This window comes from Hemicordylus capensis, chromosome 14 (assembly GCF_027244095.1).
Source record: "Hemicordylus capensis ecotype Gifberg chromosome 14, rHemCap1.1.pri, whole genome shotgun sequence".
Classification (NCBI taxonomy): Eukaryota; Metazoa; Chordata; class Lepidosauria; order Squamata; family Cordylidae; genus Hemicordylus; species Hemicordylus capensis.
In genome coordinates this window covers 7,226,233-7,254,231 of record NC_069670.1, presented here as the reverse complement: position 1 = coordinate 7,254,231, position 27,999 = coordinate 7,226,233, and the positions used below count along the sequence as shown (strand labels likewise).

At 50.8% G+C, this 27,999-nt stretch overlaps 1 protein-coding gene across 1 annotated transcript; it reads right to left on the bottom strand.

The window, feature by feature from the left end:
* ARHGAP30 (Rho GTPase activating protein 30) lies at positions 1-27,995 on the bottom strand. Its single transcript, XM_053278682.1, has 12 exons — positions 27,528-27,995; positions 17,056-17,158; positions 15,227-15,371; positions 13,881-13,963; positions 11,902-12,009; positions 11,423-11,550; positions 10,649-10,817; positions 8,865-8,962; positions 8,464-8,556; positions 6,746-7,243; positions 5,127-5,368; positions 1-4,154 (listed from the first exon to the last, which is right to left on the bottom strand). Exons 1-12 carry the CDS (start codon positions 27,631-27,633, stop codon positions 1,944-1,946), a joined length of 3,984 nt encoding a protein of 1,327 aa, XP_053134657.1. The 5' UTR covers positions 27,634-27,995; the 3' UTR covers positions 1-1,943.
* Between the last annotated feature and the right edge of the window lie 4 nt (positions 27,996-27,999).

The window sequence follows — 27,999 nt, the reverse complement described above, 5'->3', positions numbered from 1 at the left end:
TACTGCAAACTATTTTTATTATCCCCCCCGCCCAGTTTTACAGTGGTGATTGTGGTGTTTTTGGTTAATCCATTCACTGATGCAGGCCGCCTTGGCCAGCAGCAAGAGCACTGAAGGCAGACTGCACATGCCTCTCTGTACATAATATCTGTCTCATTTAAGTGTTCATATTCCTGATTCAACTCCACTGCCTTTCCCCTACATACCACAACACTTTCCCTTGGATTTTATAGTGATGGATCTTTTGCTTTGGACTCAACAATCATCTAAGAAGAGTCTGCCGGATCAGGCCCAAGGCATCTTGTTTCACACAGTGGCCCACCAGATGCCCCTGGGAAGCCCACAGGTAAGAGGTGAGGGCATGCCGTTTTCTGCGGTTGCTCCCCTGCAACTGGGATTCAGAGGCATCCTGTCTCTGAGGCTGGAGGTGGCCTATAGCCCTCAGACTAGTAGCCATTGATAAACCTGTCCTCTATGAATTTATCTAAACCCCTCTTAGAGCCATCCAGGCTGTTGGCCGTCACCACATCTTGTGGCAGAAAGTTCCATAGGTTAATTATGCGTTGTGTGAAAAAGTACTTCCTTTTGTCAGTCCCAGCAAGGAAATGATTGACTAACAATCAGAAGGTTGCTTTCGGGCAGCAGCGATATAGGAAGATGCTGAAAGGCATCATCTCTTACTGCATGGGAGGAGGCCATGGGAAACCCCTCCTGTATTCTACCAAAGACAACCACAGGGCTCTGTGGGCGCCAGGAGTTGAAACTGACATGAGGACACACTTTACCTTTAAATTTCTTGGCAAACCATCTGGAGAGTCAAGTGCCACCAATACACCAAGAGAAGGCTGCAGGAGAGATTTGCTTTAGCAATGCAAATTCCAAAGGAATTTGCTTTGAAAATGCTGAGAAGCCTTCTTTCTTTGTTTGCTTTCAAATGCGCAATTAGGGGTGGATAAGAATCAAGTTTTTAAAAACACATTTAAATCCCTTATTAAAACAAAAAGTGTCAAAAATCTTGAATCCCATCCACCCTGGCGCCCCCCAACAGAGTCGTGGGGCATGACAGCAAGGTCTGGGTCCCCCATTACCAACCTACAGCACAGACATTTGCTTTCCATGGGGGGGGGGACCTACCTGTATTTACCCAGGTGTTCCCAAGTTCTTTGATGTTAGAAGTCTGTGGGTCGTCTTAGATTCAGACTGTTCCTTTTGGGTAAATATAGGTACGACCTGTGTTTATCCTCTATTTTTAAGGGGCTCGCCCTAAATCCAAAACCGTCTTGTATTTGGGTAAATACAGATATTTTGCTCTGTAACTGCTACTACTTCTGAAAGGTTCTGGATGCTTACACCCCCACCCTAAGTATGCTTCCTCCTGTGCATTTTTATTGTTTTTCAACAGGACTTCATCTTGAAATAAGTGTGGATAGGACCGACTGCAGCCTAGGCCTCATTTAGGATCCTGCCCGTGGTACAGAGAGCACTAACCCAAATAGCTGGCTTTTCCCTCTAAGCAGACACGGTTCTGCCATTCCTGGGGGCCGCATGGCCACAAACCATTTTAGATCCTAAGGGATACAAAGACCCTCTTGGGTTCAGTGTTAAATTGTTCCATTTCTGTGTGTGTGCCTTTCCAGGAAATTATATGGGTTTCAAAAAGGAAAGCTTAACTGGAGGGAGATGGAAAAGCTCTCTGCTTCTTTCCTTCAGGGTTCTCTGCAACCAAACAGAACGGCTCTGGAGAAGATACGATCCAGAAGAACGTGAGACGGAACCCGCTACGGTATCCATTAATCAGAACGACGGTGGGGTGGTGGGGGAGTGAATCAGGGGAGGGCAAGAAGAACCTCTTTCAGTGCAAAGCAGCGGCAGGCGTGACGGGCGTCCACCCATCTTGGAGTCAGGCGTGGCTGCCGAGGCCGGGCTTTGACCCCCAACTCCAGTCACCTCTGCTCTTGGGGCACCAAGCCAGACAGCTCTTCGGAGAGCGACAAGCGTCGTCCTATCTTTGGCAAACTCAGCCTGCTCCTCGGTGGGGGATCATGAGGAAAAGATGCCATTTCCTGGCTGGGCGGCAGTTGGCCGTCTCGGCCCGCCTCGGACGACGCTTGAGCACGAAGCGGATTGCCTGACACGAGGGTTTCCGGGGATGCGGCCGGGCCTATGCAACTCAGAGGCCTCAGGAGCCGATGTCCCAGGGGCTTCAGAGCAGGCTTGGGGTGAGGGGGAGGCTTCTCCGCTCTGGGGGGGCTCCGTGGCACCTCCGCGTCTCCACAGCAGTAGGTCTGCATCCTCCGCATGGGGACCTGGGACGCCTGCCTCTCTTTGGCCAAGGCCACGGCCTCGTCGAACGACATGCTGCCCCCATTCCGCCAGCTGGAGCGCCTCTGCTTGGCGGGGGCTGCCCCACTGCTCTCCGTGCTGTGCCTGTCCGGCTTCTGTGGGGATTCGCCGTTCCCCTCGCCGCTCTTGAGGCGGCTGCCACCGCCTTGATCGAAACTCTCTGGCGAAAAGGACTTCACGTATCGGAGGTAGTCTCCGCTGAAGTCCGTGCTCTTGGACCGAGGGCCGTATTTATCCCGCGGGGAGCACGGGGGCTTGGGGGCCGCGTCTCCTCTGCCGTCGCCATCTCTGCCATATCTTTCTAAACTCACCGGCATGGAATTTCGCTGTTTCTGGAGAACATCCGGGTTGCAACCGCAGCTATCTGGAGAGGCGGGCGTCTCGGAAGGTGCCGGAAGTACGGCTGCGGGTTCGTTGCTCTCCGCGGCGCCGCGGCACGTGTCCAGGACAACGGGGTGAGGGGCCCTGCGTGCAGAGCCCTCGTCCAGCCCCTCCTGCGTCCCGTTCCCACAGTTCTCCTCTAGGGCAGGTGGGTCAGGCCATGAGACCGAAGCTTCCTCGGTGGGCGTTTTTGGCGTTAAGCAAGGAGGGATCTTGGCGAACTGGGGTTTTGGAGGCACCACTGGAAAGGATCTCGCCTGCTGGATGCGGGTGGTGCTGGAGGCCAGCTGCATGTGGACGCTCCCGTCGGAGATGCTGTGCTTGGAGGCGCCTGGAGCTTTGGCCACTGGGGCACGTGGAGGTTTCTGCAGAGGGCTTGCCGGGCAGCTCTGAGGAGGCGATCCGGGGAGTGACCATCCGTCAGACTCCAGCCCACTCTCTGGCCATGGGAGGTCTGGAGGGCCAGAACTCACCCCAAGTAAGGGAGGAGGCACAAGGAAGTCCTCACAAAAGGCTGCTTCTGAGCTCCTGCCGAGCAAAGGGGAAACCTCCAGGTCAGCTCCTAGCAAAGTGGGATCTCTTTGTGTCGAAGGGGCTTCTGCTGGCGGAGGCTGATGGTCGTCCTTTCCACTCTGTAGCTGATCTGCCTCCTGGATTGGGAGCCCCCAGCCCACATTTTCGTCACAGATTCCAGCAACCTCCAGTGTAAGCCCATCAGCGTCTAGGCTGGAGTCACAAGGCGGCCAGAGTCCCTGCTCCGTTTCTGATGCACTCCAAGCGTGTGGTTGCCGTTCAGGGCTGGGTTGAGTGCTATGCTTTTCACCCTCCAGATCCAGAGATCTTCGGTGGTTTTCTTCTGGCACGCCATCGCCAGGGCATTCTTCGTGCAGCAAGGACCCCACCTGCGGGTTGGGGTCTCTACCTCCCACATCTGCATCTTCGATCCACGGCAAATCTGTGATCTTGGCATCATCCTCCAGAACCTTTTCCAGGCTTCCGGAGCTCAAGGAGACCCTCTCCTCTTCCTCAGACGGGTTGGTGAAATCTGGATCCAGAGACGAATCGGCGAATCCTGGGTCGTGCGCTGAAAGGCTGCCTGGGAGGGGCTCTGGACTTGCCTGCCACTGATGAGAGACACTTGGGCCCCCAGAAGAGAACCCTATGGCCAGGCTGAAGGGTTGGTCTTCCAAGATGCTGGGGGGAGGGGGTAGATCATCAAGCTCTGAAAGATGCCGCAGTTCAGTAGCTAATGGGCTGAGATCGTCAAAAGCGCTCACAAAGACTTCTTCGGAGTCGACCTCTTTGGGGGCGTCAACTTCCAAGCATCCCGTAGCTAGGTAATACTGGTCGTCTTCCTCATCCGACTGTTCATTCATGCACTCCTCAATGGACAAATAAGCCAGCGGTGGGAGACCAGAAGGCATTTCCAGCTAGAAGGAAGGAAAGAAAGAGCTTTAATCCAGATAATATTTGAGCCCAAATACAAGCTTAATTCTTTCTCACTATTACCCTTGGTTGCTACTCTATATTTTAACAAGTTCTAGTAAGAACTAATCTGCTAACTTTCCTCCCACTAACCATACAACGGGACTAAATTTGGTCCAAATTGGTTAAGCAGTTCACAAGTTAGCCCACTTGTGCCTCAAACGTTCATGCGTCCGCCATCTTGAATCGTGATAGATGATATCATCACACACTATGCGTTTGAAGTGTCCCTGTGTGTCCAGATTAGGTTCATATTGGTCCAGGCATTGCAAAGTTGAGAGTGGGACCCAGACACACGGATACACACACACACACACACACACACACACACAAAATGCTGGGTGCTCTCCTAAGCCTACTGGAAGGTAGGTTAAAAATAGAAAGAAACATAAAACATGCACACAACAAATATGAAAACACGTTCACAATAAGGAAAAACTCTTGTACAAATCCATCTTCAAATGGTACCTTCTCTTCATGCAGCCGATAGGAGGGACCATTGAACCCCAAGATACTCTAAATTAGGGGTCCACAAACGTGGTTCGTCTGGTAGGAAGCATGAATTGCCCCCTCTGCTAAGCAGGGCCCATCTTGGTTTGCGTATGAATGGGAGACCACCTGTATGAGCACTGTAAGAGATTCCCCTCAGGGGATGGGGCCACTCGGGGAAGAGCGTCTAGGTCCCAAGTTCCCTCCCTGGCAACTCCAAGATAGGGCTGAGAGAGATTCCTGCCTGGAGCCTTCCTTGGAGAAGCCGCTGCCAGTCTGTGTAGAGACAATACTAAGCTAGATGGACCAAGGGTCTGACTCAGTATATGGCAGCTTCCTATGTTCCTATGACTACAGCCACAATGGAGACCCAAGTCTGAGGACCCCTGACATCAGTTTCTTTCCCCCAGCACAGCTCTGAAACTCACCTGCATCCCGCCTCCTATCATCTCATTCATGAATCCACTCCCCATCTCGTCTTCCGGGAATGGGAAACCATCCACTTCCCCTCCTGAGGGGTCTGGGTGGTGGTTCTTCCAGGGCTGATCGCAATCTAGGCTCTCACCCAGCCAGGCGTCCTGACTGTCAAGGAATGAGAAGGAATCCTGGACCTCCATGGACATCTGGTTCTTCTCCAAGTCAAGCAAGTACTCCAGGCTTGCATCTGCTTCTAAAACCCAGAAAAAGGACATCGTGGTTGCAGGTCAACACGGCAGGGACTAGCTCCTTGAGGAGTCACACTTTGGGCATTTGTCAGCCCCACAGCCACACCTGGGCAGAAAATGTTAACAGTGCGACTGCAAACGGATTTACAGAGCCCAGGTCAAGTGAAGGAATGGCTTCTCTAATGGCCTTGGAAGAAGAGCAGAATAGGTCGGAGTGGGCTTCACCTGGACGCTGACTCTGAAGAGACCCTATCAGAGGAGGATCCCAGCCCAACCTGGACGTAGTTATTTGTTTGTTTGCTTTATATACTGCCCTTCCTAAGGTGGCTCAAGGCCACTAAAATCAAACACACATAATAAAACCATTAAAATTAAAAACCAACATTTAAACCAGATTAAAACTAAAACTAGATCTCATTAAAAGCCAGGCTGAAAAGATGGGTCTTTTAAGGCTCTCTTGGAGGTCTCCAAGGAAGACGACTTAGAAGAGGACTCTGGATTTAAGACGACACCCCCTCCCCTTAAAAGTAGAAGTTAAACACAGGTTATACCTGCATGTCCTTGAAAGGAACAGGACTCTGAATTTAAGATGGCCTCTTGATTTCTAAGATCAAAAAACTTGGAGGAAAACTAGTCTTGGACAGCGATGTGCGCGAACCACATTTCGAGCACTCTTTGGGAAACGGGACCGAGAACTTTAAGAAAAAGGTGCTTGCCATGTGCGGACTCCATGTGCCTGCTGGCGCCGTGTGGGGGTTGTTTGGGACACGCGCCACCCCAGCAGAAATCTTCACGGGGTGGCAGAAAGCCGGTCAGCACCTGGTCCCCTTTTTCATCCAGTTTCACATTTCCCGAAATGCGCTCGAACCACGGTTTGTGCACATCCCTAGTCTTGGATTCAGGTAAATACAGTACAGACATCCCTCACCGACCGCGGGTTTCCCAATCGTGGTTTTAGGTAGACACAGCTGGAAAATTGTGGCAGGTCTCGTGAACCACGACCCAAGTAGCCGCAGTCTGGCGAGATTTGGGAGCAATTTGGGTGGGTGGTTTTTTTGAAATTTCCAGGGGTCAGGAGGTGATTTCTGGGGCTCAGGAGGTGATTTTTTCCTATTTTTAAACTGTATTTTGTGGTCTTTTCGCAACCGCAGTTCCCCTAAACCCCTGTTTGCCATTGATTTCAAAGGCTCGTCTACCACGAATTCGCCAACTGCAAGGCCTTCCCCAAACGGAACCCTCGCGGTTGGCAGGGGATGACTGTATTATAATATCAGAGACTTTTTAAAACATACATCATCATTCTTGGGGCAGAGGGGGGATGACTGAGTTTAATTATCAAAAGGCTCTCAGATGGCTCAAACGGGGAAACCTGACGGACGTACCTGTCGGATCTTCCTTGTTGGTGGCCATTGGATCCGACACGCCTTCTTCCTGCTTAGAAACCTCGCCCTCCTCTTTGGCATCAGCGCCCCTCTCGGCCATCTCCTTCTCCAAAGTACAGTGGTTCAGGGCGGGGCACTCTAGTCCCCGGGTCAGGCGGGACAGTGTGAGGTTGGAGGTGATGTGGAATGGGACGGTGACGCTGAAAGGCCCCGAGATGTGGACCCCCACACACTTCTCCGCCCGGCTCCGTCCCGTCTTGGGGGACCGGCCCGGAGGGGCCACCCCGGTAATGCTAGACCTGCTGGGTTTCGGGGTGGTCGGCTCCGACTTGGCCGTGGCTTCGCCCTCCGATTCGCCCTGCCGTTCTTCGGCTTTGATCTTCTCGGGATACTCGTCGGACTCCAGGAAACTGCTGTCCAGCGAAGCGGGTCCGTCAAAACTCTCACGGCACAGGAGAAGCTGCTTCTGGGACATCTTCCTTCCCAGATGGGGCTCATCTGTGCCCGAAGGAAAGATACGCTTCAAAAAGAGACCCAAAGGGACCTCACCCGATTCGTGCTCCAACCCTCTGGAATGGACAACCTTCCGGTAGCATTAATAGTTTGAGGTTAGCTAATGCCACTTCCTTTATTAGCCAGGTTAGGGGTCAATAATAACCCCTGCTAACTGAGCAAAGAGGCATCTTTTAAAATGGTGTTTCTCTTCTGTTTAACAGGGAGAGAGCAGCTGGCCCTCTCCGTCCCCAGCACAGCATCCCTCCAGTGGCTGCTGCCGGTGTCTACCTTCTGGGTTTTTTTAGATTGTGAGCCCTTTGGGGACAGGGAGCCATTTGGTTTATTTACTTACTTACTATGTGAACTGCTTTGAGAACTTTGAAAAAGTGGTAGATAAGTCATAGTCCTCCTTGCCTAGTTTTAAAAACTATTTTTAAAAACCATAAATGAAATGAAATGAAATTAAAATAATCTAAAATCCTTACTTTTAAAAGACGCTTTTAAAGACTGGCTATAATTGGGCTTCCGGTGTCATCTAGTTTGGTATGACTTATATTATGATCTTCTCTGTCTTTTACTTGATTGTATTTATTTATTTGTTGATTGGCTGATTGATTGATTTGATTTATACACCGCCCTTCCAAAAACGGCTCAGGGCAGTCTACATTAAAATTTTAGTGCGTCTTATGATGATGTAGGGTTTTTATTGCCGTTTATCTTGAGTTTGGGGGTTTTATTTCTTGCTTGTAAGCTGCCCCGAGAGGCAGGATTTAAAAGCTACAAATAAAATAAAATAATAGTAATAGTCCAGAAAGGGTGCTAGTTAGTAAATAAAGCACAAAAATGTGCCCTCTCATATTCAAAGGAGACCAAATCTTGCATAGCAAAGACCTTGCCGCATAAATTAGTTGCCGCATAATTTGAATAATATGCAGATTAGGCCACCCAGATTCATGAAGCCTGAATATGGCAACCCTACCTGCGACAGACCTGTCTGGAGCAAAACCCGTTATCTGGAGAGAAAACTTCTTTGAGGGGAATGTTTCGTTGGCATGTCTCTAAATGCACCACTTTGTCATACAGAATCTGGGGGCCACAACCCAAGAAAAGCCAAAAAGCCAGACTCAGCCCTTCTACCTCCTCCAACTCTATGCTCCAGGAGGACTAGCATCAGTGTGCCGTGAATTTCAAGGAGTCCCCCAGAGAGACGTCTCCCCACCTACCGTCACTAATGCACACGTCACTAATGCACGGCACAGAGCTGAGGGAATCCATGCTTTTGGCCGGCCGCAGCCGCATCTTGGACACTTTGTCATCTGGAAAAGAGAGGTGAGATTGAGCCACCACATCTGAGTCTTAAAGCCCTTGCTTCTGCAACGAATCCCCAAGAGTAGCAACACTGTGGTGCAGCCTTTGGCCCGTCTGTGGTTGAGAAAAGCAGTTGTGGAAATAGCTGTAAGAAGTTCCTACTTTCTTCATAACTCGCAGGCATGTCTGTGTGCATGGCCCGCAGTCGCACTGCACCCAAGGTCCTGTAGTCTACAGCCACTGCACGGACAGTCGTGCAGTTCTTGTGCATGCTCATGTTGCGTGCCTGGCAACGGCCAACATCCTCTCCTCTTACCCTTGTCCTCCTTGTTCGACTTGCGCTTGGAGTCGTTGCCGGATCGGCCGAGGTTGAAGATCGACCTCCATTTCTTTGCCTTAAGGGAGCCTTTTCTTCTATGAAAAAGGGGAACTGAGATTAGAAATTGTGCAGAGCCATGCCTCTTGTGCTGCTCCACCCTTCTCACTCTCCTTCCAGACCTCCCCAACCAAGGCCTCAGAAAGAGAGGACGACTGTGGGCTCCCACCCAAGCTCTCCTCCTCCTCCTCCTCCACACAGGGCTTCCCCTGACTTTGAGAGAAGCTCCAAAGGCAGTTCCTCCTCCATCTTGCCCTGGGCAACTCTCCAAATCATGCCCACTTCCTGTTTCTCTCTCCCCACTTTCATAGTCATGAGCAAGCCCTTCCTCACAAGCTGACTCAGTCCGAGTTTGGAGGACCATTTTGGGCCACACTGCCGGTAGTGTTTTCATTTTTACATTTGTATCCCGCTCTTCCTCCAAGGAGCCCAGAGTGGTGTGCATGGTTATGTGCATCCTCACAACAACCCTGTGAGGTAGGTTAGGCTACGAGAGAAGCGCCTGGCCCAGAGTGACCCAATGCGTCTAATGGCTGAATGGGGATTTGAACTTGGATCTCTCCGGACCTAGTCCAACACTCTAACCACTGCACCACACTGGCTCATGTTGTGGCTCCATGGAGAATCTATGGAGATTCTCTATGGAGAATCACCCATCTACTCCTGGCCATAGCCATCGGCTGCAGCTTCTCCTCAACTTGGCTGGACATCTCTTTGACCTTCTCCCACTATGGATCAGGGCCTCCCAATGCAGCAGGGTGAAGCCAGTGGCCTCAGACAGCAAATCCGGCAGTGCGGCCGACTGGAGCTCACCCATCTCTGCTGCCACCAGAAGCACCACGGAGTCTTCAGCACCAGTGTAGCTTGCCCAACTCTATGGGCGGTGCCACTCTAGCCCAACTCTATGGGCAGTGCCACTCTAGCCCAACTCTATGGGCAGTGCCACTCTAGCCCAACTCTATGGGCAGTGCCACTCTAGCCCAACTCTATGGGCAGTGCCACTCTAGCCCAACTCTATGGGCAGAACTCTCTCCCCTCTGCATCTCCTCTTCCATTTCCTCTCTCCCTCTTCCATGACTGGATATAACCACTAATCCAGCAGCAAAGAGTTGATGCTCCAGGCAGGAACAGCCAGCTGGGAAGGTGGGACCAGTATAGGGCAGGAATGGGGGGCACCGTAATGTCGTCATGTGCCAAAATGCCTCGGGCTGGCCTGAGAAGCTAGCTCACTGCCCCTCCATAGGACTAAATCCACATGGGTGGGCTCACATGAGGGGAAAAACCAGAGGCTCTCCAACTATTATTGGACTACAACTCCCATCACCCCCTGCTGCAATTGCCATGGGGGACGCTGAGCGTTATAGTCCAGGAAAATACATCAAGAATCCAAGAAACCATATATGTAATACTGTTAGACCTGTATATAAACACTTAAAGGTATTGTGTGTAGAGATCAATGCATTTTATTTTTCAACCACTTATGTCAAACCCGAAATCTAGTCATGGTCTTGGAATCCAGAGGCCCCTCATAATGCGAGGCCCTAATCTGGAGCCGACTCAGCTGGTGCCTAAATCTCGCACAGACTCTTACCTCCCCATCCTCGCCCCCCCACACAGAGGGAAGAAAGAGACAACGGATCGCACCCAACCTGGTCCTTTGCTACTAGGACCTCCAGATTCATAACGGAATCGAGTGGGAAAGAAAGGGAAGGAAGGGGCCATACTTGCTGTCGTTGAGCTCGATGATGGTGTGGTACGGGCGCATCTGGGGCGGGCCGTCCCCCTGGTTCAGCATCGCTGGGACGTTGTAGGAAAAGCAATATTTCTCATCGAGCAGGGCGGCTGGCGATCCCATGAGGAGGAGGGATTTCCTGATTGATTCCCGGGTGGCTCCTGCAGAGGAAAATGATCGTATCAACATTCACTCCAATGGCTGGTTCAAATCCCCGCTGGTGTGTTCCCCAGACTATGGGAAACTCCTATATCAGACAGCAGCGATCTAGGAAGATGCTGAAAGGCATCATCATCTCATACTGCGCAGGAGGAGGCTATGGTCAACCCCTCCTGTATTCTACCCAAGACAACCACAGGGCTCTGTGGTCACCAGGAGTCAGAATCAACTTGATGGCACACTTTGCCTTTGCCTTTATTCTCAACCTAAAGATCCTTCCTATTTAGAAGTCATTGGATTGGGTTTTTTTAAAGGGGTGTGTGTGTGTATTCATTAATTCATTCATATATATGTAAACTGCTTTGGGAACTTTTGTTGAAAAGCAGTATATAAATATTCATCGTATTGTTGAATGGCGGGGACTGGAAGGGAATTGCAACCACCCCCCTTCAGGGGAATATCTCACAGGGCTCACACATGCAGTCTCCCATCCAAATGCAAGCCAGGGTAGACCCTGCTTAGCAAACAGGACAACGCATGCTTGCTGCCACAAGCCGCCAGCCCTCCTCCCCTCCCCCTGACACAATGAAGGCACAAGAGAACTTACCGCAGAGAGGAGCATCTCCAAAAAGCTGCTCCACGTGGGTCAGGATAAACTCCACCACGATCGACTGGATCCGGACTTCCATGAAGGCTGCTGTGCCGTTGAAACCGGAGGCCTCGATGTCCTTGGACCTGAGAAGGGAAGGGGGGAAACTCAGGGGGGGTAAGCAGGTCCTTTCCTGCTCAGTCTTCCCCTAAGGAGATGGGGCTATAGCTCAGTGGAAGAGTGCCGTCCTGCTTGCATGCAGAAGGTTCCAGGTTCCCTCCCTGGCAGCATCTCCAAGTAGGGCTGGGAGAGACTCCTGCTGCTGCCAGCCTGGGTAGACAATACTGAGCCAGGTGGACCAAGGGCTTGACTCAGTAGAAGGCGGCTTCCTACGATCCTGTGTTTCTCTGTCCTCCATGACGCCATGTGGCCCAGCAGCGACCCTCCACCAGCCTAAATCCGGAGCCCCTCAGAGAAGTGCCCTGTGAAAAGCTCACCTGAGCAGGTTGGGCGCCCAGACGATGGCCAGGTTCCGTACGTGCATGTTGGTCTGGGGGCTGTAAGAGGCCATGTGGACCAGATGCCTCATCAGGAACTCCAAGGTCCTATCAGGGGAGGGGAAAAGACTCTCTCAAGGGCTGCCAAGATGAGTCAGGCTGGAGAGCCAGAGACACAGACGGCAGAGTCCAGAGAGGCAACCTGGACACGGCCTCCGCTTCTCCGCCCTTGTTTCACGCCATTCTGTTCTGACGGCCAGTTGACAAGGGGCAGAATACAAGATCTACCTTTGCCCAAGATCTTTGCCCTTGTGTGCCTTGCAAGAGGCTTCCCTTCACTGGAGTTTGACCAACAGAAGCAGAACAGCCAGGGACAAGGGGCGTACCTATCACAGGGCAAGGGGAGACAGTTGTCTGGGGGCCCACTGCCTTGGCCCCCCCCGGGGCAAGTCACATGACTGACTCCCCCAGCCACGCACCCCTTCAGTTGTATTCATCCTCCAAAATGGATGTGAGCGACCAGAACAGCATGTCTTTCTCTAGTACCATTAAATAATAATAATAATAATTATTATTATTATTACATTTATATCCCGCTCTTCCTCCAAGGAGCCCAGAGCGGTGTACTACATCCTTGAGTTTCTCTTTCACAACAACCCTGTGAAGTAGGTTAGGCTGAGAGAGAAGTGACTGGCCCAGAGTCATCCAGCTAGTTTCATGGCCGAATGGGGATTTGAACTCGGGTCTCCCCAGTCCTAGTCCAGCACTCTAACCACTACACCACACTGGCTTGCATCGTCCACAATTGACAAAACCTTTTGAAAAATAATTTAGGATGATGTTCTATTGTGGCACATAGGTGTTATTTTTTAAAAATAAATGACAAAAGCATATATAGAACTATGCTTTTTGTTACCACTCTTCAGCCTCGTTTTTCTTTACTTCATGAACTAAGCTTCAGTGAGGGGGCCCCCATTTTAAAATATTGTCTCTGGGCCCACTCCAACCTTGCTACACCCCTGGCCAGGGATGCTGATCCCTGCATTGAGCAGGGGGGGTGGACCAGATGGCCTCTGAGATCCCTTCTGGCTCTAGGATTCTGTGTATGCCTTTACTCTGCAAAAGCCCCATCCTCCACTTGCAAAGGGTTGAAACAGAAACTGACCGACGAATAAGTAATATCCCTTGCATAAATACACCACAAACACAACGTATCTCAAGACACAGATCATATAGGTATATAAACAACTTTGCTTAAGTTTAGTCATAGACCAGAATATACAGAACAAGTGATCAATAATAAACAGGGGGCCAATTAGTAAAATGACAAAACAACAGTACTAAAATACTCAATACTTTAAAAAGTCACATATGCTACTTCTAAAATCCTAGACCAATACAAACAACATTATGAAGGCGCTACCCAAGGTACAACAAGCCCTCGTGGCTAAAAAAACAGAGTTCTGCTACTTGATGGTGACGTTAGAATCTTTATCGATTGACAGATACAGAACATAAAATTCATCCCGGTGACCTGGAATTTTTCTAACGTAAGGGCTGAATCAACCTAGACCAAAGATCAAGATAAAATGCACATCACAAAAGGACATGAGCCATTGACTCGGAGAGCTGGTCTTGTGGTAGCAAGCATGATTTGTCCCTTTTGCTAAGCAGGGTCCGCCCTGCTTTGCATTTGAATGGGAGACTACCTGTTGAGCAAATATCTTCCCCTTAGGGGATGGGGCCTCTCTGGGAAGAACATCTGTGTGTTTGCAGGCAGAAGGTTCCCAGTTCCCTCCCTGGATCTCCAAGATAGGGCTGAGAGAGATTCTGGCCTGCAACCATGGAGAAGCTGCTGCCAGTCTGGGTAGACAATACTGAGCTGGATAGACCAATGGTCTGACTCAGTATATGGCAGCTTCCTATAAGTTGTGAATGTATGGAAGCCATGGTGGCTTGTTTCCGCCCCTTGCAGGTACCTGTAGTGTGGTGACGGGAGTTCCTTCAGCACTTCTTTGATCTTCACCAGCCGGCCCTCTTCCATCTGGATGGCTACAGCATCCTGAGAGAGGGAGGGAGGAAAAGCTGACCACGATACCTGCAAAACTCCGCCCCAGTCCTGCTTCCCCCACCTCAAGTCCCAAATGCTCAAATCCGGTATCGTTGGGCATCACGTGCAGCCGAGTGGCCTCGTCCACACAACCGTTTGAATCTAGGTTTAATGTGGGTGACCCACATCGGCGTGATGGTGTGAACCCAGGCCCAGGTCGGGATCTCAGATTCATCTCGGGCCATAAACCACCCTGGCGTGGGTTCACCCCATCACGCTGAAGTCGGTAACCCCCATTAAACCTAGATTCAAACGGTTGTGTGAACCAGACCCATATCCGTCAGAGCTGAACTGTGGGCAAGCATCAAGTGGGAGGCTGGAGATCAAGCCAAGGGTTGGATCGGGGAGGTCCGGTCAGGAGCAAGGACTGGGAGGTGAGAGCCAGAGGAGAAGCCTACCGCCCGAACAGGAAATCCTGATAGCCATTTCCAGTTGAGGAGAACCAACCGCCGGTCTTTTTGGGTGGAGTCCCCTTCAGTACCCGAGAAACCCTGGAACACCTAGGGCAGAGGCCCCCCTAGTGAGCATCCAGATGTTGCTGAACTACAATTCCCATCATCCTTGCCGCTGGGGATGATGGGAGTTGTCGTCCAGCAACATCTAGAGGGCCACAGGTGGGGAGTTACCTGCTTAACCCTGCAGTCCTGCAATTCGGCGAAAATTCAGCAGACCTGTGGATGCTCAGAGAAAATGTGTCATCTGCCTTTGCAGGTAGGGCCTGCTCTGAGTCATCTGGGGTGGTTGGTACCATCTGGAAGGATAGATGCTCATTGTGGGTTGGATTGATTGATTGATTGATTGATTGATTTGTATACCGCCCTTCCAAAATGGCTCAGGGTGGTTTCAAACATTCACATGATTGCGTAATGGGAGGAGAGCTGGTCTTGTGGGGACAAGCGTGTCCTTTGCTAAGCAGGGTCTGCCCTGGCTTGCATTTGGATGGGAGACTGACATCTGAGTTCTGTAAGAGGTCCTCCCAGGCCCCCTCCCTGGAGGCACCTCCAAGACAGGGCCGAGAGAGACTCCTGCGCCCTTGGAGAAGCCGCTGCCAGTCTGTGAAGACAACACTGAGCGAGATGAAGCAAGGGTCTGACTCAGTCTATGGCAGCTTCCTCTGTTCCTAAGAGCTGTCATCTTGTAGCAGTAAGGATGACTTGTCCCCATAGCTGAGCAGGGCTAGCCGGGAGGGCAACCCCGCCGGCCGGCCGGACTCACCGCAAATTTGTCATAGAGCTGATAGGTGAGGAGCGGGTTGGGCAGCTCTCGGAAGTAGGCCTTGCAGAGGGAGCTCACGCAGTGGATGTCCTGGAGGTAGACGTCTCGGTTGAGTTCCGGGTTGCGTTCGCTATCAAACTCCTGCCTAAGGACCAGGACGAGGGCGGAAGCAGAGGAGGCAAAGGGAGTGAGGCGGGTGGGGGGCACGGAACACGAGGAGACCCCCACACACACACACACACCTCCCTTGCATCATTTGTCCACAAAGAGATCTATCCGGGCACAAAGCCAACAGGTAGACTGCAGCTGAACACAGAGGTTCCATTTTGCTGATGTAATATAAGGATTGCCTTGCTGGGTTAGAGTGAGCCTCTATCCAGCCCTGCCCTCGATTTCTAACAGTACTAACCGCTCGCCTCGAGTGCCTGCCCCCTGCCCCACCCAGCAACTGCGATTCAGAGGTGGACTTCCTCTGTCTAAGGAGGCTTTCTTCTCCTCATCCTCATGGCTAATAACTGCCAATAGCCCTCTTCTCCATAAGACCCTAACATTGCCCTGTTGGATCAGACTCAAACCACATTTAGTCCAGTATCCTGTTTCCAACAAGGGACAGCCAGGTGTCTCTTTGGGACACCTACAGAGAAGTTTTCTTCCCTCCCTGTCTCCCCTCATTCAAGCGCCACACTGCATCGATGGCAGGGCAGTTCCTCTTTGGCCCACCTGCCGACGTTGGACTACAACTCCCATCATCCCTGAAGATGACGGATATTGACATACTACCTGCATCGAAGTGATTATTGGCCACTGTGGCTGGGGATGATTGGTTTGATTGATTAATCAGATTTGTAGACTGCCCAAACCTCTGGCTCTGGGTGGTTTATAACAACATCCAACAGATCAAAAATGAGAACCGTAAAACAATTTAAAACCACAGTCCAGTTAAAAGGCTTGGGTAGGGTGGTGGGAGAATATAAGTCTTTAAGGACTTTTTAAAAGTTGCCAGAGATGGGGAGGGAGCATATTCCAAAAACAGCTGGAAGGCCAACCTGGTGTGTAGCCCTGACCTTAAATATTAAATTAAAATAAATCAGAAAATAAATAAAGAAATCAGAAAATAAATAAAGAGATCAGAAAATAAAGAAAGAAATCTGCATGCCGTGTTTTTAATTTTATTTTATTTTATTTTATTAATTTTAATCAATAAAATTTATTTTGATTTATTTTATTTTAATAATTTAATTGAATTGAATGTATTAAAAACATCTATATCCCACCCCTCCGATGTAATCCTGCCCAGGGAGGCTTGCAAAAATAGCAGAACACTAAAACAGATCAAGCAATAAAATCGGTATAAAGGCCAAAGAGTCAAGCAGTTGAAACCAACAGCTAGTGCTAAGGGCAGAGATTCTGAAGCATCTCTTAAAACCTGGCCAGATCTGTGTGGCACTCCCTGAGATAACCCACTCCGAGACAGCTTATTAACACTGCCAAGGTGGTGAACAATCCAACCACACAGACCATTCAGAAGAAAATCTCCGGGTGGCTTGCAATGATACAAACAATTAAAAACATTAAACCAATTAAAACAATTTAAAATAGAAATAAAGACTCTAAAACTACTTTTTAAAAAACCTTCTGCATGGATTGGTTTAATCCTTTCTGAAAGCCCTCTGAGCAGAGCAGTGCTCCCATCTTTGTACCCTGTGGCAGTGAGTTCCACAGGTTCGTTGCACGTCACGAGAAATGAGGTGGAACCCAAGAGAAAAGAGGAGATGGAACATGACTGATCTCTTCAGGCCGCCAAATTGCTCCCCTCTGCCAGATTTTACCTTAGTTTCTGGATGTTTGAAGAGACCCCCGAGAGCCGGTAGATGCCGTCCACAATCCCATGATGCTCCACAAAATCCGTGCAGCTCTTCAGGACCTGGGGGACTGGAAAACCAGCAAGAGACTTAGCCCCAAACAGGACGGAGTCTGTCCCGGCGACAGGGTGCCACACTCAGCCGGACAGGAAAGCAGGCGGGCCGTAGCTCTGTGGGAAAGCGTCCACAGGGCAGACCGAAGGTCCCCAATTCAACGCACCGCATCTTTCGTTCTCAGATATTCCAACCACCAACTCTGAGTGGGAGGCATCTTGACCTTAGCGCACATGCGTTTTTAAATGGCAGGCGCATGGACGCTAAGGCATGGTGCAGTCTGCCCATTCATGTCCTGCAGCTGCCAGATCAAACTCCTGACTGAATTAGCAGAAGATGAAACACTCCATTATCAACGCTTCCAGGGCCCATTTCTAACCCCAAGAACCACCAACCCCTCGTCTTTTTGGTTGGAGGAAGACAAGGTATTTCGGAGTCAATAAAACAAGGCAGGGGCGGCCAACCGGAGGCTGCGGCCAGACTACAACTCCCATCACCCCCCCGGCTGCAAAAGCCTCCGCAGCAGGGCATGATGAGAGTCCAGCCACAGCTAGAGTGTCCCAGGTTGGCCAACTAGGGAATATGGCATGTAGCCAGGTGAGTTGGAGTTTCACCCATGTGTGATAGTTTTTTTTTGGGGGGGGGAGAGGAAAGGAATCAGGATTACCGGGGTGTAATTAGCACGCCATAGTTTGAACCGCAAAAGAAAGGAGAGTTTGCTGATGTTAGGATATCAAGGATTTTTTATTTTTATTTTTAAATGATATTTCTCTCTCTCACACACACACACAGGCCGCGATCTGGGTGGAGTGCCTCCCCGGGTGATTTCATTTACAAACCAGGGACAGGAAGTGAAACACAACCACGCAAAGCAGGGCGGAGAGCTGAAGCGTCCGTACAGGGCCTGTGGCGGGGAGGCAGCCGTGCTTGGATGCAGAATCCCAGAAGAGCCCTGCTCGGTCAGAATACGGGCCCTTCCAGTCGAGAAGAGCCACCGGCAGGCCCCGGAAGCCAAAACCCTTCCCTGCACCGTTTCCTCCCATCAGTTGGTACCCAGAGATAGACTGCCTCTGAACATGGAGGCTCAGCTATCATGGCCAACAATAACAGATGCATGTATGTAAGTGAATTTGGCCTCCAGTGCTCTTCTGAATTGCTTCTTTTGTAAGGAGCATAGGAAAGTGCCTCATACCGAATCAGACCCTTGGTCCAACTAGCTCAGGATGGCCTACACAGGCTGGCAGCAGCTTCCAGGCCTGCCCTGGTTTGCATTTGAATGGGAGACTATGTGTGTGAACACCTTAAGGTATTCCCCCTTAGGGGAGGGGGCCGCTGTGTGAAGAGCACCTGCCGGCTTGCATGCAGAAGGGTCCCAGTTCCCTCCCTGGCAGCATCTCCAAGATAGAGCTGAGAGAGATTCCTGCCTGCAACCTTGGAGAAGCCGCTGCCAGTCTGGGTAGACAATCCTGAGCGAGATGGACCAAGGGTCTGACTCAGTATATGGCAGCTTCCTATCCGCCTTCGTGCAGCGTTGGGAGTCCTGCGTTTCCTAGGAGTCGGCAAGTTCCTTCACTCCACCCCGTTGACGGAACTGACTTGCCACGATCTGAGGTGTGCGTGCCAAGGAGAGCTGGCAAGGTCCGGGCAGGGGATTTGCTTCCGCCGGCCGCCCTCTGGTTGCACACACAGCACAGCGGGGCCCGGGGCAGCATCTCGCCGGCAGATACCATCTCCTTGTGCTCATTACAAGCCTCCTGAGCACCCTTCCCTGAACGTTTTCCCGAAAAAGCTGTGTAAACTCTGGCTGTCGCCCACACACTTCTCTCCGAGGCTGGGATTACGGCGTGTCAGGACAGGAGGCCCTCTTACTCAAGAGGCATTCTTCCCCGGCCCGTTTTCGGGAGATGGAGAGAACCAGAACGGCGGGATGCCTCTCCCGAGCGGATGGCAGCTCATCCCTCCGGGCTTCCGTGCAAGCCTGCTTTGTTCGGTGGCTGGGATGGAGGACACCGTAAGTGCCCGGCCGCTCACGCAAGCCGCCGCTGCAAACAAAAAACCCGGCTTCCTCCTGTTCGCTCACATGCCCAGTCCCGTCCTGAGGCCGCCTGGGTTTGCCTCTTAAGGAGGCAGTTCACAACAGGGCTGGTAAACAGCCCTGTAAACAGAGGCAGCTGCCTTATCCTGAGTCCGACCCTTGGTCCATCTAGTTCAGCATTGTCTACACTGACTGGCAGGGCCATCTGCAGAAACAGAGCCACGCAACCCCGTTCGCAAGGTGTTTCTGCCCGGCTGGGAGCGCCTTTCCCTGCCTCGGGAACCAGAGAGAGAGACGTTCTGGCTGACGCATCTCACATACGGGGCCACGGTGCGGCCCCGTTTCTGCATATGGCCTTGACCCCTGTGTCGGATGTCGGACACAGGGGGCGTGGCTAGGTTGGAAGGGCCAGATCCACAGGGAGTGGTGGCCGGGTTCTTTGGACCCGTCCGCACTTTGGACCGTCCGCACTTTGGACCGTCCGCACTTTGGACCGTCCGCACTTTGGACCGTCCACCCCCGATTCATCCCCTGAGATGGTAAAGTAAAGTAAAGTTGTGCCCTCGAGTCGGTGTCGATTCCTGCCGCCCACAGAGCCCCGCGGTTGTCCTTGGTAGAATACAGGAGGGGTTGACCATTGCCTCCTCCCGCACAGTATGAGATGATGCCTTTGCACATGATGGGACGGGGCCTTTCCAGTGATGGCCCCCTGGCTTTGGAACGCTCTCCAGGAAGTTTTCCACACCCAACTTTGAGCCCGCGTCTCCTCCGGAAGGGAGGTGTGTGTTCACATATCTGACAAATTTACCCCAAAGTCTCTGCAAGGGACTGGCGTAGCCTGACTTAGATCTGGAGTAAAAAAAAAATTCAGTTGTTGCATCTTTTTCTCTTTTTTTGCAACTTCAAATCCACAGTAAAGCCTGCTTTGGGGTTTTTGGGTGGTTTTTTTTTGCAACTTCAAAATGCTTTTTTTGGGGAAAAAATGCTTTTTGTTTTTTTCAAAATGCTTTTGTGTTGTTGTTGTTTTGCAACTTCACATCTGTAGTAAAGCCTGCTGTCTGGGAAGGCTTGCTGTGTCTTTGACGGTCCTGTTGTGCATGTTTTTAAAACTTTAAATTAGATTTGTATGTTTATATTCCAATTTAACCTTTTAAATGTATAACGTTTATAGTCGTATATTGTTTTAAATGTTTTGTAAAGCGCCTTGGGATCGTTTGAATGAACGGCGGTATAGAAATTTAACAACAAATAAACAAAATATTCATCAACCTTGCAACGACCTTGCAGCCACCAAATTAAACCACCAAGACTTTGATGGTCCTTCGGATTGCAAGTGTCTGTGTGTGTGTGTGTGTGTGTGTGTGTGTGTGTGTGTGTGTGTGTGTGTGTAGGGGGATGATGCTTAATTTGTAGCCAAGGAGGTAGGGGTGTCTTCTGCTAGCAAACATGAATTGTCCCCTTTGCTAAGCATAATCTCTTCTGGTTTGCATTTGAATGGGAGACATGTGTGAGCCCTGTAAGAGGTTCCCCTGAGGGGATGGAGCCGCTCTGGGAAGAGCATTTGTCTGCATGCATGCAAGAGGTCCCCGGTTCCCTGCCTGGCAGCATCTCCAAGATCGGGCTGAGAGAGATTCCTGCCTGCAGCCTTGGAGAAGCCGCTGCCAGTCTGTGTAGACAATACTGAGCGAGATGGACCCAGGGTCTGACTCAGTAGAAGGCAGCTGCCTATGTTCCCATCTTCCTAAAGGCCTTTAGGTCCAGGCTCCAAAATTACCGAGGTGCACCTCTGAATGGGGCTTTGCCAGGAACAGGAACCAGCAAATGCAGATTGTCTCTCGTCCATCACAACAGGAGAGCTGGTCTTGTGGTAGCAAGCATGAATCGACCCCTTAGCTAAGCAGGGTCCACCCTGGCTTGCATCTGAATGGGAGACGTGTCAGCACTGTAAGATGCTCCCTTAGGGGATGAGGCCGCTCTGGGAAGAGCAAGAAGGTTCCAAGTCCCCTCCCTGGCAGCATCTCCAAGATAGGACTGAGAGAGATTCCTGCCTGCCACCTTGGAGAAGCCGCTGCCAGTCTGGGTTGACAATGCTGAGCGAGATGGACCAAGGGCCTGACTCGGTAGACAGCATCCCCATGACAGATGCAGAGTAAGGCATGCACCTCAGGAGTGTGTTTGGAGAAGTTCTGTGTTGCTCACGCTGTTTCCTCCGGCTTGCTCAATTGTCTAGTTGACGCAACCACCCAAGCGGGGCAAATAAGGAAGCCAAGCCCGCCGGCCCCCCCTCCCCTTCTTGCTGCCGCTCCGAGGCTGCTCTGGGCTGCCCCCGGCAGCCAACTTCCGTTGTGCCTCGCACACGACGCTGCACACGCCCAGCTAAGCTGGCCGCTCTCCGCTCCGGAAGCTCGCCCCGTCTCAGCAACCTCGTGGAGAGCAAGGTGGACTTCTCCACGGGGTGCTGGCTGGCTTCTGCCTCCAAGGCCTCACTCCCTCGCCCGGCTCAGACATGATGCTGGACGAGTGTACATGTGTTTGTGTGAATGAGTGTACCTGAGTTTATCGTTAAAACCTGGATACAGGCCCTGCAGAGGCACGGTAGAGGGAAGGGCATTTCTGTGCCTGTGTTCAGCATCCCATGCGAATAACTGTACCTGTATATACTGTAAACTCGTACAAGTGTTGAGCATAACATGTGAATGGATCCATAGGATGCAACAAAGATCCCTATGCTTATGGGGGGGGGCGCAACCAAGGATCATGGCGGTGAGACACAAAATCCCTACTCAGGAATCTATCACAGGAACAGTTCCCAAACTTTTCCTTTCAACGGACCACGACATCATCACTGAAAGCTTTTTGCAGACTACCACGTAAGCAAGCCGTTTTAAACCTTTCTAGCACAGCCTAGGGCTGACGGCAGTCCAACGCCAATAGCAAGCGGTATTAAAAACGCAGCTATTTCCAATGTATTATTCTCATTCACAAACAGAGCAAATTGAGCTGGTCTGGTGGCAGCAAGCATGACTTGTCCCCTGTGCTAAGCAGGGTCTGCCCTGGTTTGCATTTGAATGGGAGACTAGATGTGTGAGCACTGTGAGATATTCCCCCTGAGGGGATGGGGTCGCTCTGGGAAGAGCACCTGCCTGCTTGCATGCAGAAGGTCCCAAGTTCCCTCCCTGACAGCATCTCCAAGATAGGGCAGAGAGAGACTCCTGCCTGCAACCTTGGAGAAGCCGCTGCCAGTCTGGGTAGACAATACTGAGCTAGATGGACCAAGGGTCTGACTCAGTAGATGGCAGCACCCTATATTCCTATGTGCATCATGAATAATAAGGTAACATCAAATATGATACATAACAAGCACACAAGATTATATTAATATTATTACATGATCATGATTCGTCTTTCCACCCCACAGACCACATGCAGCACCTTCATGGACCAGCAGTGGTCCGCTGACCACAGATTGGGAACCCTTGTGCCAATGGCCGCCCAGCCTCTGCTGGAAAACCTCCTGGAAAGGAAACCCTCCTGAGCATGAGGCAGACGGTTCCACTGACCAACAGCTCCTTCAGTCAGGAAATTCATTCTAATGTCTCACCTCAATCTGCTCTCTTTCCATTTCTACCTGGGGATTCTAGTCCTGCCTTCATGAGCAACAGAAAACGGTTTCCCTCCTCCTTCTGCTTGCCAGCCTCCAGATTTTGGGAGACGGCTCTCCTCTCTCCCTGGGGTGATACCAGCTCCTTCAGCTATTCCCCACAGGGCTTGGTTTCCTCCCAAACCTTCTATCACCTGGGCTGCACTCTTCCGAACCCTTTCCCGTTCATCCACATCCTTCATAAAATGTGGGGCCCGAAACAGGACAAGTGAAGTGAAAAGCAAGAGCCAACAATGCATGTTGGGTTAAAGCCAGACTACAAAAAATGGACCGACATCTTTTATCAATAGTTTAAAATATCCCTAGGAAAATTTAAGCTTCAAAATCATAGGAACAGTGGAAGCTGCCTTCTACCGAGTCAGACCCTTGCTCCATCTAGCTCAGAATTGTCAACCCAGACTGGCAGCGGCTTCTCCAAGACTGCAGGCAGGAGTTTCTCTCGGCCCCATCTGGAGATGCTGCCAGGGAGGGGACTTGGAACCTTCTGCTTGCAAGCAGGCAGATGCTCTTCCCCGAGTGGCCCCCTCAGGGGAATACAGTGCTGTGCTCACACACCTCCCATTCAAATGCAAACCAGGCTAGACCCTGCTTAGCAAAGGGGACAATTTTGGCTTGCTACCACAAGACCATCTCTCCTCCAGCTCACAAGCTAGGCACAGCAGAGTGCCTGAATGCGTATGCGCATGCATTTATGCACATTGGCGCTAGAGACAAGACATGCATATATATATATATGCACATGTCTTGCATATTCTCCTCGTAATTTCCCCTTTAATCCTCCCTTCTCCAGGCCAAACATACCCACTCTGCACATGCTCACTGTCATGATTTTATAGATTGTAAGGTGGGACTCTGGTAAGTTCCGGGCTTCCAAAGAGTTTGGAAACCTGTGTTGGAAACTCTTGTTGAAAAGTGGTATATAAACAGTTGTCGTCGTCGTTCTTAAGCTAAGGCGGCAATGGATCTCTGCTTTGCTCCCAACCTGCAAATCTTCTCCAAACAGAAACCAAAGATTCTCAAGGGATATTTCGACACCAAGGCGTAAATGGCAGAGCATGCCACAAGAAGCCGTCGCAGAAATCAAAAAGCAGCCATTCCCATCTTTCAGACAAAGATTAAAGCCTGCCCAACCAAAACGACTTCTCTTAATGACGCCTCTTACTTCCGGCTGCCTCCCCCAGTTCTGCTGTGGCTTTTACAACCTTCCAGAAGGTGGCCACTTTAAAAAATAAATCCTCACTGACCCAGAAACCGTGAACTGTCGCAGGAAGCGCTCAGTCTGAAGTGCTCAGGAGAAAGCAAGATGCTTGGCTGCATTCGGACGGGACGCCAAGACATGGCTTGTCATGGTGTCAGGGCCTGCAGCGTTTGCAAAGAACTGGACGCGAGAAACTGGCACGCCAGAACCACCAGCCCACCACGGGTTGAAGCTGGAGAGCAAACCACGGCTTGTAGCAAGGGGTTTTCAGCAGAACGACTCTCCGGCTTCACTGGCCTTCTGCTTCTTTTAACATGACGGCTCCTACTTAGGACCCTTGCCACGTGCTGTGGATTTGGTATGTGCCCCATTGCTTACAGGCGTTGCCTATAATTTCAGCAGCTGCCATCTTGAAGCAATATGGTGGACTGACAAAGAGATACCTCCATTAGGATCCCCTAAGACCCCTCCCAGGAGCTGTGAAGCTGTCTTCTACTGAGGCAGACCCTTGGTCCATCTCACTCAGTATTGTCCACCCCAGGGATTCTCAACGTTGGGTCCCCGATGCTATTGGACTTCAACTCCCATAATCCCCAAACAAAGGCCACTGGGGCAGGGGATTGTGGGAGCTGGAGTCCAATAACATCTGGAGACCCAATGGTGAGAACCCCTGGTCTACACAGACTGGCAGCGGCTTCTCCGAGGTTACAGGCAGGAGTCTCTCTCGGCCCTAACTTGGAAGAAGCTAGAGAGGTATCTGGAACCTTCTCCAATTCAAATGCAAACCAGGGTGGACCATGCTTAGCAAAGGGGACAATTCACGCTTGCTACCACAAGACCAGCTTTCCTTCCATGATTCAGTATGGGTTCGTATCTGACTGTCCACACAAGAGTTACAAAGGGGTGTTAATATTTAGAATGGCTGCCATCTTGAAACAAGATGGCAAATTGAGTGGGGGAGATTACTTGGGGTCACCTGGGACAATCTCCCATGTGCTGTGAATTTGGTTGGTATCTGGTGGCCAACACAAGAGTTACAAGGGGATGTTGCCTATACCAAACAACATTTTGAACCAAAATGGCGGCTGGGCCTTAGAGTCCCTCCATGTGCTGTGAATTTGGTCTGCATTCAGCTATCAACACAAGAGTTACAAAGGGATGTTGCCTATATTCTAAGTGGCTGCTAGGGAGGTGCATGAATTGCGATTCGACACGCAATTCGGAACACATCCCCGGCCCTTTAAATGGAGAGTGAGTGCATCCCTGCTCCTCCAGCGCTCACCGCCACTTCCTGAATCGGTGGTGCTCCTCCCAGCTATTTCCGTGCGCTAGTGGCGCTCTCCCCCAGCTGTCCTTATGCGACGCCGGCACGCACATGGCATCCACGCATGCGCAGAGGCCACATATGTGCCGACCTCACATAAAATCAGCTGGAGGAGAGTGCCACTAGCCCACGGAAATAGCTGGGAGGAGCACCACCGATTCAGGAAGTGTTCCGAATCGCGTGTCGAATCGCGATCCATGCACATCCCTAGTGGCTGCCATTTTGAAAAAAGATGGCAGATCAGCAAAAAAACAAACACCGCAGTTGGATGCCCCTGAGGACCCTCTCCCATGTACGATGGATTTGGTTTGTATCCAGCAACCAACATCAAGTGTTGCGTGCGCTTTGATTGGCTGCCATCTTGAAAAAAGATGGCAGATTGAGTGAGGGGCGGAGACAAACCATCAGGATCCCCTCCCATATGCTGTGGATTTGGTTTGTATCAGATCTCAAGGAGCTGCTGCACTCAAGAGACAGGCGTGAACTTACATAGCAGAGTCCTGAGCACACAGGGAACGAATAGCAGGCAAGTTTCCAGCTAGAAGCTTAAACCGTGGTGCACCTTCTTAACAATGGTTTGCCCAAACCACAATTTGACGTAATGTCTGAACTGAGTCTGTTCACGTAAACTGGCTTAGCCCTCTGACCAGGGAACTGTAGTCCTTTCAGGGGGATTTAGCAGTCATAACTCCGCCCCTAGGAACTGTAGTCCTCTCAGGGAGGCTTATTCGTCAAACCATGATCTCCCGAGGGAACTGTAGTCCTGTCAGGGGGAGCTCGGGCGGGATCTCTAGCACAGAATTCTCAGCACCTTCCTTAAACAACACTTCTCAGAACTATTGGAACAAACACCATGACCGATCAGCGGATATGAAATGGTAATAACCTTATAATATAGACACAGCCTTGTGTGGCTTTTCATGAATCTGGGTTTCTCAAATCAGTTTTTAATACAAATAGTGTCATAAAAAATGTTTTGGTTTTTTAAAATTAATCTTGCTGAAAGCTGCCATGAATTCATTTATGAAAAATGGGGACATAGGGATCTTTTAGATAGATAGATAGATAGATAGATAGATAGATAGATAATCTCATAGAAGGCCTCGGCACATGTTGTGTTCAGCAGACATAATCAGTATCAGGGGCGTAGCTAGGGGAAAGGGGGCCCATGTTCCCCTGTCTCCCAAGCGGCCCCTCGGAGTGAGGGAGATAATGAAGAAAATAGGGAGGGGTGGAGCTGGGGGGCCACTCAGGAGCTGGGGGTCCCCAGATTCTTTGAACCCATCCGCTCAGTGATAGCTACACCCCTGACTGCATATGTGTGCAGTTATTCACACATTACGTTCAATACATGAACAGTAAAAATTCCCACAAAGCGTACACTTTCCACACAAAAACATATACATGCATACAGTCCGATGTATGTACATACATCAGACTATGGCTGGAGTTGGAAGGGGCCTTTGGAGGCCATCTAGACCAACCCTTGTATGATGCAGGAAATCCAGAGTGACAGCATTCCTAACCGAGGGCTGTCCAGTCTCTGCTGGAAGAGCTCTGGTCCACCCCGCCCCCTCAGGACAAGGGCTCTCAGACACAGCTTCCCAGATGTTGGACCAGAATTCCCATAATGGGATGATGGGAGTTGTAGTCCAACAACATCTTGGAACCCAAGTTTTAGAACCCCTGGCCTAATGGCTCCCAACAAATCATTTTCTTAAAAGAGAAGAAATGCCAACTTTTTTTCCCCCAGAAAGCAAATGTCATGGTGGGCAGAATTCAGAAATTCCAGCCCTGATCCACAAGCAAGAAGGTTTTATAACACCACATCATAGAATTTTACAGCTGGACTTGGAGGTTTTCCAATCCCCTGCTCATGCTCCATAAAGGCCCTGGTAGTTTTGTGATGTAGTGGAATTTTAGACTCGGAAGGGACCTTAAGAGGTCTTTCAGCCCAACCCCCTTCGTGTGTTTCATAACAGCCCTGGTAGTTTTGTGATCGATTTCAGCCCGCCAAGAAAATGATGGAGACCCTCGAGAAGCCCAACAGGAGCCTGTGCAAGAAGCCGGCAAGACATCATAAACAGATTCGATGGCTGCCTCTCTTGTGCCATTTCCTGTTTGAGACGGTGAAGACATCACAAGCTTTTGAAAGGAAATCACTTACCTTCCAGGCCAGATAGCTGCAGATGCTCCACTAAGTCACACCCGAAGACGCGATCCTTAGCCGCACCCTTCCGTTTCGCCTTTCGAGCTTTCATGGCGAGTGACATGTGTGTGGCTGTCTAGACTACTCCGTCCCTCAACACTCAAGGCCTCTCTCTGTCTTCCCTTGAGACCGCTTTGGGCTCATCAGTCCTTGGAGAAGGGTTTTTGATGGAGAGCTTTCAGCCTCCGGATCCTTCAGAAGATGCCACTCACCGGCCTACCGCGGAGATTTTCTGCTTCCTATGGCTGGCGTCCATGATGTTGACAGTGCCCACATGAGATCTTCATAGGGGAAGGACCTTGAGAAGTTGGCTTCAGTGTCTGGTCCACCTAGACACTGAAGGGCTCCAGAATGTCCACGTCCGCCAAGGGCTCCCTCGCCCAGCGTGTCTGCAAAGAAAAAAAAACAATTGGGGAGAGAAATCTGCTGA

Coding starts and splice junctions, on each gene's coding strand:
- ARHGAP30 (XM_053278682.1), bottom strand. CDS start 27,633: ATGTCACTCGCCATGAAAGCTCGAAAGGCGAAACGGAAGGGTGCGGCT. Junction 12,010..13,880: donor CTCCCGTCACCACACTACAG/GTACCTGCAAGG, acceptor CTCCCCTGATAG/GACCTTGGAGTTCCTGATGA. Junction 8,963..10,648: donor ATCGAGCTCAACGACAGCAA/GTATGGCCCCTT, acceptor CCTTTTTCATAG/AAGAAAAGGCTCCCTTAAGG.